This window comes from Bombyx mori, chromosome W, assembly GCF_030269925.1.
Source record: "Bombyx mori chromosome W, ASM3026992v2".
Taxonomy (NCBI): Eukaryota; Metazoa; Arthropoda; class Insecta; order Lepidoptera; family Bombycidae; genus Bombyx; species Bombyx mori.
The window spans coordinates 2,215,434-2,228,316 of record NC_085135.1 but is presented as its reverse complement, the minus strand read 5'-3'; the positions used below and the strand labels follow the sequence as shown (position 1 = coordinate 2,228,316).

The window sequence follows — 12,883 nt, the reverse complement described above, 5'->3', positions numbered from 1 at the left end:
AAGCTGATGTTAATTTAACTAACACCAGTAATTTCCAAATTATTCTTTGTTTGTTTGTTTGTTTCTGGGTCGCATTGACTTGGTGAGTAAGTCGGTAGGGAGCAGCGGTATTGATCGCGCGACCGTGAGCTCGGGCTTGACATCGATCTCACTGATCTGGTGTTAGGTTCGTGGCTCCCGGTCGAAGCCGTGGTCAGCGGCTGCCTGCAGACAACCCGCTGACTCAATGCATGACTACGTATGTTCGTTGTCTGTTATCGTATTATTGTATGGTATTGTGTAGTTCTTTTACTTCTTTTATTAATTATTTTATTCGAATTCTTTCCAAATTAGCAAGTTTATATAGTCCAATAGTTATATAAGTAGCATCAATAGACCGGAACCATATTTATATATAATATTATTTATAAGTATTTATTCAGTCGGTCTGAACCCCCGTAAGGGATTGTATTTTTATATATTTCTAATTCATTTGTAATTTAATAAGGCACTGATGCCTGGTGACCCTGCTGCTGCCCACTAGATAGCCAATATCATGTCGGGGGGGACATCTCCCCCCATTAACAGCACGCCCGGTCCGTCCCGCAAGGGACGCCAAGCGATGGCGGGAATTTTCGCCCATCGCTCCCAACCCACCGGCCCGGAAATGGACTCCGGAAAGGACGACCGGCCCAGGCCTTCGGTCGCGGCCCAGGGGACTCCGAGGATTCGTCCGGAGGAAACTTCGTCTCCCCCGTTGACGGATCGCTCTGGACCCCCTCGGCCGCGAAAGAAGGTCAGATCCGAGTCCGACCGAAGCATTTCCGAAGCCCAGGACAAACGACCCCGAATTGGACCCTCGTCCAAATCAATAAATGAAGCCGAAGAGGATGAGGACAGCGAGGAGACTTCCTACGAGACAACGGACTCAGAATATGAGTCCGATGTAACTCATTCTTCTCGCTCCTCTTCTTCCTCGAGTAAGGAGTCCCCCCCCACTCGCAAGCCCATTCCCAGACCGAGGATGTGTGTCGAGACGGCCGTGGCTGCAGCAGCTAAGCAGCTGCGTACGCCTCCTCGGTCTCCCTCTCCTCCAATCTCACCCATTCCAACAATCCCGCGCAGAGGTGCCCCCACTACAAGCTGCACAGTGGGCAACCTTGAATCAACAAGGTACATGGATCTCGAATATTCCAAACCTACGACCGGTGCACCCGAGTCCCCGACCCCTTCAACTTCATACGCTGCTATGGCAGCCAAGCAATTCGCTCCCACCAAAAATACTCAACGTAAGCCCCCTGCTCCAGGTAAGTCCGGTAACAGCGTGGTCCCCCGCCGCCATCCCCCTATTATGGTCGAGGCGCTCCCCAATTGGTCCCGCCATATGGCGGCCTTAAGGGAGCGCTTGGGGAGGGCCCCATCTGTGCGTCCATATGGAACAGGGTTTCGATTTCTGCCTGCGTCGGGAGAAGAATATAGGGTTGTCCAGGCCTATCTCGTCGGGGTCTCCTCCACAGACAATGCCATTAAATGGTATTGTTACGCGTTGGAGGAGGAGATCCCGGCGAGGGTGGCTATTCGTGGACTGCCTGTCGACACCGACCCGACAGAAATCGTTAACTCCTTGAAGGAGCTAGGGTTTCCGGCTCGCTACGCGCGGTGTATACGGGCTAAGAGAGGGCGGCCAGGTTGCGTCTTTTACGTAACCTTGGACCACCTCTCGAAAGATGACCTCGCCCGCTTGTACGCAGTTGAAGAACTGATGTACTTGCCGGGGGTGTCAGTTGAGGGATGGCGTTCGAGCCGAGGACCTGCGCAGTGTCATCGCTGCCAGGCCTTCGGACACGCCTCCAGCAACTGCCACCGAGCGGTCCGCTGCGTACGATGTGCGGGTGAGCACATCGTGGCGGACTGCCCGAGGCCAAGGGAGGGACCCTTCACCTGTGCCAACTGCGGGAAGGGCCATGCCGCTGTTGACAAGCGGTGTGTGGTCTACCGCAGGAGGGCACGGATGATGGGGGTCACTATTCCTCCCCCCGTACCGCCAGCGACGCGTGCTGTTCAAGCCCCTACCCCCGCTCCACGTATCGCTCCACTCCCATCTCGGAAGGGCAAGGGCAAGGGAAAGACATCCCAAGCCCCTACTCTCCCTCCGGTTAACAGACAACCTGCTACTGTGGAGGCCAGCCCAACAGCGGCCACCCTAATGGCAGAGGCGAACCCACAGCGACAGGCTACAAAGCCGCGACCTGCCCCTCGTGTTAGCAATAAGGCAGTATTTAATTTGCAACCTGCCCTAACCAAAACCCAAAAAAAAAATAAAAAGAAAAAAATTAAGGCCAAAGAAAGGAAAAAAAAGGAAATGGAAGAAGCAGCTGCCCTTAGGGAAGGCCAAGTTGCGCCAATGAATGAGCCTCCGATAACGACTGAACCTCCATGCCCCTTGGAGACAACAGACATCGACCCGTCCCAGAACGAAAATATCACTCTGGGCGACCCACAGCCCCCACTACCACCCCGCCCGCAGAGAGAGCGGCGCAGTGGTCGACAGGACACGCAGCCTGCCGGCTTCGCTGCCTGGCTCCTCTCCCTGTGGGAGAAACTGTCCGAGGTGATCTCCGGAGTAATCCGAGAGATCGCCTCGGGAGCCAGTCCCTTCGGGGCCTTGCTCGCGGGGTTCTACCGGATGATTGCGCAGCTTAATGGCTAGCCAGGAGCTGCGCATCATCTATTGGAACCCCGACGGGATAGGGTCCCGGAGGTCGGAGCTGATCCGACTCGCCCAGGAGTATGACCCGCAGGTTATCCTCCTGGGTGAGACCAAGCTTAAACCTCGACAAGATTTTAGGATGCCCAACTACTTCGTGTACCGACGGGACGAACTGACCTCCAACGGGCGCCCGTTCAGGGGCACTGCGGCGCTCGTCAGGAGGGACGTGGTGCACGAGGAGCTTGAGCTACTGACCTTCGCCTCTACCAGAACGGTCGGGGTGAGGGTCCACGTACCGGGGGCCGAATTGCGGATTTATGCCGCGTATCGACCCCCGGGTCCTGATTTTGTCGAGGACGATATTAGACGGGCCTTGAACCATGATCGCCATCCGGCCTTGGTGGTCGGGGACCTCAATGCGAAACATGTCGCTTGGGGCTCCCGAATCATCACGGCGCCCGGAAGGCGATTGTACGAGGATGCCGAAAGGGGGGACTACTGCGTGGTCGGCCCCAACGAACCCACCCACGTTCCAACGTCGGCCCGGTACCAACCGGACGTCTTGGACGTGTGTGTTCACAAGGGGCTACGGTGCCCTCTAGCGATAGAGGCACTGTACGACCTGAGTACCCCTCACCTACCGATCTTGGTCACGGTGGGTTTGGGGCTCACTCGGGTCGCGACATCCCCTCTCAGGCCTAGGGTCGACTGGCAGTCCTTTACGGGACTGCTGGCCGACCAATCCTTGTTTCAAGACCCGTCTACCCCTGATGAGGTCGACACGGCGGCTTCCCGTCTCGTCGACACCATCAGGGGAGCCCTGGACCAAGCGACGACTCTGGTACCCAGCGGGGGGCCCAGAGCGGAACTCCCGGTGCACCTCAAGACGTTAATTCGTCGGAAGAGGGCACTGAGGAGGCTCTGGGCGACATCTAGGTGTCCCAGGATTAAGCGCGAGCTAAACCGACTTGAGGATGAGCTGGCGACTAAGATGCGGACTTACCGGGGTGACACCTGGGAGGGGAGACTGTCGGACGCGTCCGACGACCGTACGATGGCCCCCCTTCACCGCATCTGTCGCCGGCTCACAAACAAGCCTTCCCCCACTTGCCCCTTGGAGGACGAGGGGGGAAGACGGTGTTTTACACCGTTGGCTCGTGCTGAAGTCCTGGCCAACTCGCTGGAGCGGCAGTTCACTCCGAATGTCTCTGCACCCTCGATGGTTGCATTCCATCGGGAGGTGTCAGAGGGCGTAATCCAACTCCTCAAACCGGAATCGCCGGGAGTCGAGCTGGGAGGTGACGATCTAGTCACTCCCAGGGAGGTGCGCCTCCTCATCAAGCTGATGAAGAGGCGCAAAGCCCCCGGCGAGGACGGTATTCCCCCCCTCGCCCTAAAAAATCTCCCTCCTTCAATTGTGTCAGCAATGACACGATTGTTTAATTCCATTCTCCGGGTAGGACACTTCCCTGGAACTTGGAAACTGGGCAAGATCATCGTCTTGCCCAAACCCGGCAAGGACAGGAGAAAGCCCTCCAGTTACCGACCGATTACCTTGCTTTCGCACGTGGGCAAGTTGTTTGAGCGGCTGCTCCTGAGGAGAATATCGCCGTATATTCTCCTCAGGCCGGAGCAATTCGGCTTTAGAAGCGGCCACTCGACGACTCTGCAACTGACCCGTGTCCTGCATCACTTGGCGGACCGGCGAAACTCAGGCCAATACACGGTCGCGGTCCTTCTCGATATCGAGAAGGCCTTCGACCGTGTGTGGCACGAGGGGCTGGTCCACAAGCTGCGGGACGCGGGCCTACCGCACGCTCACGTGCGACTGCTCGGGTCGTATCTGGAGGGCAGAACCTTCTTTGTCGCGGTCGAGGGCGCACGGTCTTCCGTGCGTCCCATTACGGCCGGGGTTCCCCAGGGTAGTGTCCTATCACCTATCCTATACGCCCTCTACACTAATGACATCCCCACACTGGAGGGTCACCTTCGGGCGTGGGAGGAGGACGTGAAGTTGGCCTTGTTCGCTGACGACTCGGCCTACTTCTCGTCCTCTCCGTTCCCCTCTGCAGCCATTATGAGGATGCAGAGGCTTTTGGATTTACTGCCCCAGTGGCTGGACCGTTGGAGAGTCGCGGTCAATGTGGGAAAGACCGCGGCCTTACTCTACGGTCCGGTCCGTATCAGAGTCGTCCCAAAGAAACTCAGCCTCCGAGGTGTGAATGTCGAGTTCAGGACCACGGTCCGGTATCTCGGATGCGACATCGACCGCTCCTTGAGCATGGTCGCGCACGTCAACCGAGTCATCGGTCAGACTCGCGCGGCCAGGTTCTTGTTGCGGCCGGTGCTTGCGTCCGGGCTTCCGACCAGGACCAAACTCGCCATTTACAAGACATACGTCCGTTCCCGCCTCACATACGCTGCTGAGGCCTGGTATCACCTGTTGTCGCCGTCCCAGCGATCTAGGTTGCAGGCCCAGCAGAGTCTTTCCCTCCGCATTATCGTCAAGGCCGGGCAGTACGTCAGAAATGACGTTATTGCCCGGGACCTAGGTGTGGAGTCGCTCGTGGAGTTTGTGACTAGGCTCGCCCGTAATATGTACGAGCGAGCCGAAAATGGGCCCCATGAGCATCTCCACAACATAGCCCCGCTGCACGCCAGACCACCGGATGGTACGGCGTTGCCGCGGGAGCTATTGGTACCCCCGACGATCGTTCGGAGATAAAGCTCCTCGCCGGCTGTGAGGCCGGGGAGGACCTATGAGCGCCCCTCTCGGAGCTGAGTTTCATCAGTCTCTAGTCCCACGCCTCTTGCCCGTTTGGCGGGTCTCCCGTATGGGGACCGCGGCTGCACCCCGTAGGTGCAGCCTCATTTCCATTAGGGGCTTTGACCCTACCCCCCACCCCCTTTTGGGATGGAGTGTTCATACCCGCTACAGTCCTCCCTCCCATCAAAATTGTAACAATGGGGAGAGGGGGGGGAGGACTCTAGCGAGGAGTGCGGCTTGCTCTCTCCCCCATGCTAGGTTAGATTAGGTTATGTTAGGTTAAGTTAGATTAGGTTTAGGTTTAGGTGTGACGGCGCGCGCTGCCCCGGCACTCCACGGAGTGCAGGAACGGCGCGCTGCTGTCACTTAGATGTAAGTTAGATTAAGTTAGGTTTAGTTTAGGTTAAGTAAAAAAAAAAAATAATAATAAAAAAAAAAAAAAAAAAAAAAAAAAAATTGGAGAGAAGCGGCCGCCCCCTGCTGACGACGAAGAAGTTAGAGAAGGAAGAAAGAAGAAAAAGCGATCCCACCCAACATCACAACTCCAAGCCTGCTTCACTCAGTCCTGCAGTGCACCACCCCTGCCTCGATAGGCGGGGAGTTACATGCCCGGGCAGAGGGGTTTCCCCGAGGCCCGCTCCGTGCCCCCGCAAGGGGGTACGACGACCCCGACTGACTGCAAATTCAGTTCGAGACAGCGAGCCGGCGAGTCAAGACCTCTCCAGAAGAAGAGGAGAGAGCCAACCGAACAAGAAAAGACTCGCTCCTACGCCCTGCGCCGGTCAAGCCACGCGGACCGTGTGAACGCCATACTTGAAGCCTTCGTTATTTTCCTCGAACCAATCCCAGCACCCGTTCCGCGACAGCCACTGCGGCAATACTCGAGCCACCACGTTTGCCACGAGTAAGAAGTCTAAAAATCACACGTGGTGGCCGAAACCTGAGCGGTGGCCGTCCGGAATATTGGTCCTTCGAGAGCCGGATTCATTTGGGGAAGACCGAAGAAAATCGAAATTTGAAGATCGAAGAAATGGTGCTCACACGGTCCGAGAAGATGAGGTTGTCACGCCTTGACCGGCCCGGCAACGAAGCTGTCTCGGGCTCAACTGAACAAGACGCACAGCAACGAGCTGTGTCGGCCGCGCCGCGTTCGGGAGTGACGCAGGGACCGCCACCGTTGGCGGCAACCTCCTCCCAGTCAACCGCGCCGCGTTCGGGAGTGACGCAGGGACCGCTACCGATGGCGGCACCCTCCTCCCAAGTGGAAAAGTGTCCGGGAGTGCCGCGGGGCTCACAAGCGATGCCCCCCTCCCGCCATATATTGCCTACGCAATACTCGCCGGCGTCGCCAACGGGACCGAACAGCGGGGTCTGTCGTCGAGTGGTCAGACCTCCCAGCACCGCGACACCGGCAACAACTTCAGGCGACGCAGCAACGGAGAGCGTCGTATCCGCGAGCCAGAACAGAAAAGAGTCAGCGCTCACGGCCAATCCAATTGTACACGGGTCCCACATCACGGACGCCGCTGCCAAAATCTCGACGACAGAAGAAGGCTCCACACTCCGCGACGGGATGGCGCCACCAGTACGAGGATCTTCGAGAAAGTCGAGTCAACAGTCACAACGGCTGTTGCTTATGGCGCGCCTCAAAGAAGAGCATCTCCGCGCCAAGGAAGAACAAGCCCGACTCCAAGCAGAGCTCGCCGCCGCCCGCATCTCAACATTAGAAGCCGAAGCGCTCGTTGAAGAAGAGGAAGATGCGCGCACAACACTCACGGAGGACGAGAACGAGCAATCACAGCGCATCGATACATGGCTCAGTCAGCAACGATCGATCGCGCTACACGGAGTCAAAGAAACAATAATGCAGCCAACACACGGATCACCAGCCACCATCGAGCAACCGCAACTGGAACTTCCCGCACCAATAGAACAGCTGAAGCTACCGGCCCCTGCCGCGGCACCGATTGCCGTACCTGTCGCACCGAAGAGCGACATCGCCGAACTAGCAGCTGCCATCGCGACGGCCGCCCGCCAAGCCAGGCCCGGACCATCGCATCGGTACTACGGGGAGCTTCCAGTGTACAGTGGATCGCACCAAGAATGGCTCTCCTTCAAGGTCGCCTACGCCGAATCAGCGGACAGCTTCAGCGCCGCAGAGAACACTGCGAGACTTCGGCGTACGTTAAGAGGAAGAGCAAGAGAAGCGGTCGAAAACTTGTTGCTGCATTACACCGAGCCCGCCGAGATCATGCGGACTCTAGAATCGCGCTTCGGACGTCCAGAAGCAATCGCCGCAACGGAGCTGGAACGACTGCGCGCGCTGCCACGCTGCACGGACACACCGAGGGACATCTGCGTATTCGCGAATAAGGTGAACAACGTCGTCGCCGCTCTGAGGGCCCTCGACCGCGTACATTATATGTACAACCCGGAGCTCACCAACATCACATCAGAGAAGCTGCCGTCCACTCTACGCCACCGCTGGTTCGAATTCTCAGCGACTCAACCGGCGGGAGAACCGGACCTCGTCAAGCTGTCGCGCTTCTTACAGCGCGAGGCGGACCTGTGCAGCCCATACGCACAGCCGGAACCAGAGACGAGAGTGGAGAACACCAGCGGTCGGCGGAAGATGGTGAACATGCCCCAGAGGACGCACACCACGCAAGCGAAGGAAGAGAGGAAATGCGCAGCATGTCAGAAGCCGGGGCACATCCCACAAGATTGTCCCGAATTCAAGAGAGCAGCCGTCAGCGAGCGCTGGGATACGGCGAAGCGCGAAAATTTGTGTTTCCGGTGCCTACGGTTCCGGTCCCGGGGACACGTATGTAAAAAGAAGAAGTGCGGCGTCGACAGCTGTGAACGCACGCACCACGAGCTGTTGCATAAGAAGTCAGCATGGCAGAAGCCGAAGGAAAAAGAAGAGGCGGTCACCTCGACGTGGGCCGCAAGAAGTGCGACAGCCTACCTAAAGATGGCGCCAATTACTGTTATCGGACCGGCGGGAGAAGCAGATACATGGGCCCTGCTGGACGACGGGTCAACGATCTCGCTGATCGACGAAGACTTCGCGAGACGAGTGGGCGCCAAAGGACCGATCGAACCCCTCTTCATCACTGCCATCGGAGACAACAAGATAGACGCAACACGCTCACGACGCGTCCCGCTGAAGCTATGCGGACGCACGGGGGAACCGCAAGACCTGAACCTACGGACAGTCAACGGCTTAAAATTAACACCACAGCGACTGAACGTCGAAGTCCTCGCGTCGTGCCATCACCTCACCGACCTCCGCCATCACTTCAAAACGAGCTACGCCTCGCCGAAGATACTGATCGGCCAAGACAACTGGCACCTGCTGGTGACGGAGGAAATGCGGACGGGACGACGCGATCAACCAGTGGCGTCTCGTACTCCGCTCGGGTGGGTCGTGCACGGAGCACACCCGGGAGGCAAGAGACAGCGCGTCAACTTCGTGGCACACGCGACGACGGCCGACGCGAACATGGACGAAGCCCTCAGGCACTACTTCGCGATCGAGGGACTCACCGTCGCCGCCAAGACACCGAAGAACGACCCAGACGAGCGCGCGCTGAAGATCCTGCGAGAGACCACTCAACAGCAACCCGACGGCCGCTACGAGACCGCACTGCTGTGGCGTGAGGAGAGCCTGAAGATGCCCAACAATTTTGAAGCCGCGCTGAATCGCCTGACGTCCGTAGAGAAGAAACTGGAGAAGGATCCAAATTTGAAAGAGCGCTACAAGCAACAAATGGACGCACTAGTAGCGAAAGGATACGCCGAAGTAACTCCGTCGACGGGTACGAAGAAGCGAACCCGGTACTTGCCACACTTTGACGTGACACACCCAATGAAGCAGGAGAAGCTTCACATCGTGCACGACGCCGATGCGAAAAATAGAGGGAAGAAGCCCAAACGACTTCCTGCCCACCGACCCGGACCTGCTGCAGTCGCTGCCCGGAGCGATGATGCGCTTCAGGCAGCACGCCGTTGCCGTCTCCGCGGACATCGCAGAGATGTTCATCCAGATAGGCGTCCGAAGCGAGGACCGCGACGCGCTCCGGTACTTGTGGAGGGAGGACCCTTCACGAGAGCCCACAGAATACCGGATGAGGTCCATCATCTTCGGCGCGACAAGCTCACCCGCGACCGCCATCTACGTGAAGAACCGACTGCAGTACCCGGACGCCGCCGACCTCAAGCTCCACACATACGTGGACACCAACAAGTACGCCCACGACGCCGCGTTGTACTGGCGCGTGGAGACGCCCGACGGGGAGATGAGGACCTCCCTCGCCAAAGCCCGAGTCGCACCCATGAAACCAATATCGATACTGCGTCTCGAGCTACAAGCCGCCGTGATGAGCAGCCGCATGGCCGCGGCCATCACGGAAGAACACAATAGAAAATGAGAGTGTTCTGGACTTACAGCGCCACCGTACTGACCTGGCTACGAACGGGGTCGAGGTCGTATCGACCGTTCGTCGCTCACCGCATTGCAGCGATAGAAGAGAACAGCACTGTGGAGGAATGGCGCTGGGTCCCCACAAAGGAAAATGTCGCCGACGACGCCACAAGAGAAATACCCGTCGGCTTTGAAGGAAACCACCGCTGGTTCATAGGCCCGGAATACCTGAGACGGCATCCGGATGATTGGCCCGTACAACGAACTGCAAAAAGGGCAGAAGAGACGGGTGAAGAGAAGTGCGCAACGCTCGCCATGAGCAGAGAGAGCCTCGGCGAAGCGATCCCGGACCCAAGACGCTTCTCCAAGTGGGAGAAGTACCTGCGTACAACGGGGCGAATACTGCAATTCGTCGACCTATGCCGCAGAAGTCGCGAGCGCACTCATTACAAGAGGACCAGACGGAACCCGCGTTCGGATCCGACGTAGGAGAAGAATAGAAAGAAGACGACTTCGAAGACCCCGCTGAACACGCCGCGGACGCCAGAGCAAGTAATCATTCAATGGAAAACTTTAGACGCCGACACGCTTCGACGCGCCGAGACGCTCATTTGGCGACAGAGCCAGCGGGCGGCCTTCGAGGAAGAAATTTTGACGCTCCAGCGAGGGAAACAAATATCCCCAGCAAGCCGACTGCGAAACTTGTCCGTAACTTACGCGGACGGGATACTGAAAATAAACGGACGCATCGGCAACATAGAGGGAGCTGACGTCATCACCTCGCCTCTCGTGCTAGACGGATCCCGACGCGAAACGAGACTGATGATAGACTTCATCCATAGAAAGATGCACCACGCCGGAACCGAAGCTACGATCGCCGAGTGCCGACAGTCGTACTGGGTCTTACGCCTACGCCCAGTGACACGGAGCGTGATCCACAATTGTCTTCCGTGTCGTATCCGCAAGGACACTCCACCGCGTCCAGCCACAGGCGACCACCCACCGAGCAGACTGGCACACCATCGGCGACCATTCACATACGTGGGCCTCGATTACTTCGGACCCTATCAAGTCACCACCGGCAGAAGCACACAGAAGCACTACGTGGCCATCTTCACATGCCTCACTACGCGTGCGGTACATTTAGAACCGGCAGCGAGCCTCAGCACGGACTCAGCGGTGATGGCACTCCGGCGCATGATCGCGCGCCGGGGAGCTCCGACGGAAATATGGAGCGACAACGGCACCAATTTACGGGGTGCCGACAAGGAGCTGCGCCAAGCTTTGGACAAGGCGACCGAGCATGAAGCGAGCTTAAGGCTTATACAATGGCGCTTCATCCCACCGGGTGCGCCTTTCATGGGCGGCGCCTGGGAGAGAATGGTGCGGGCGGTAAAGGCCGCGCTCTCGGCCACGGAACAGCCGAGGCACCCGACGCCCGAAATATTTCACACTCTGCTAGCTGAAGCAGAATTCACCGTGAACAGCCGACCTCTCACTCACGTATCGGTGAGCGCCGACGATCCCGACCCTCTGACGCCGAACCACTTCCTGCTGGGAGGCCCGGCGCGAGTCCCCGTGCCGGGCAAATTTGACGACGCCGACCTCATAGGGCGCGCACACTGGCGCGCAGCACAACGTCTGGCAGATGTGTTCTGGAGTCGCTGGCTCCGGGAGTACCTGCCCGACCTGCAGAACCGGCGGGAGCCCCACAGCCGCGGGCCCGCCCTGAAGATAGGCGACGTCGTGATAATAGCAGACGGAACGCTCCCACGGAACACCTGGCCACGTGGGATCATCCAGGAGGTTTACCCGGGGGCCGACGGCATCACTCGAGTGGTCGACGTGCGCACCGCCGGCGGTATCCTGCGACGCCCGGCGAAGAAGATTATCGTGCTGCCCACGATGACCGCCGCTCACCAGGGAGGATGCAGCGACGTGAACGACGCTGCACGGCGGGAGGATGTTCGCGACGGACATGAATAAATATAAGATTAGAATAGATATTGTTCGCGACGGACATAGATAGTGTTAAAAATAGTTATAGAAAACGTCCGTAATAAATAGTTGTGTTAGAAAATAGTTAAAATAGAGAATAAATAGTTATAAATGTCCGTAAATAGATAATATGTTAAAAATAGGTTAACATAAATAGAGAACGATGTAAATAGAAATAAGTAATTTGTAAATATTTGTTTGAAAATAAAGATTGGTCCTCGTGGTCTTTAATTTGGCGTGGGAACGCGGGAGCGAGTCACAATACGGGCGACTAATAGAGCGACTGGGCAAACAATAGGCGAGCGAGGCGGCCGAGAGAACAATAGACGCCCACCGTGCTCGGACTCATAATAGCGCTGGCCGAGTGCGTGTGGGCGACCATAAATAGAGGGCCTACCTCGCTGCAAATTCAGTTCGAGACAGCGAGCCGACGAGTCAAGACCTCTCCGGAAGAAGAGGAGAGAGCCAACCGAACAAGAAAAGACTCGCTCCTACGCCCTGCGCCGGTCAAGCCACGAGGACCGTGTGAACGCCATACTTGAAGCCTTCGTTATTTTCCTCGAACCAATCCCAGCACCCGTTCCGCGACAGCCACTGCGGCAATACTCGAGCCACCACCTTTCAACGAGTAAGAAGTCTAAAAATCACACGTGGTGGCCGAAACCTGAGCGGTGGCCGTCCGGAATAGTACCATTCCTGGCAGAGGCCTCCGACAGGTAGGCCTGGACCGCCCTGTACTCCTCAACCGACGTTGGCAGAAATCTGAAACCGGCGCCGAAGGGTCGCGCCGAGGGGGCACGGCCTAGGCGCTCCCTAATGGCCGCCAAGTGGCGAGACCAATTTGGGAGGGCCTCCACCATAATTGGCGGGTGTCGGCGCAGTACCTCCTGGGCACGACCCTTCGGCCTCGGGGGAGGGACTTGTGAGGATTGGGAAGTCCTCTGGGTGGTAGGAACCCCTGGCCTAGCTGCCATGGCAGCATAGGAGGTAGAAGGGGTGGGGT

The 12,883-nt window shown here is 57.7% G+C and overlaps 1 protein-coding gene across 1 annotated transcript; it reads left to right on the top strand.

Annotated features, from left to right (window-relative positions):
- Positions 1–535: 535 nt before the first annotated feature.
- On the top strand, positions 536–2,139 carry LOC134201649 (mucin-5AC-like). Its single transcript, XM_062676892.1, has 3 exons — positions 536–1,681; positions 1,764–1,871; positions 1,981–2,139. Exons 1-3 carry the CDS (start codon positions 536–538, stop codon positions 2,137–2,139), a joined length of 1,413 nt encoding a protein of 470 aa, XP_062532876.1.
- The last annotated feature ends 10,744 nt before the right edge of the window (positions 2,140–12,883 follow it).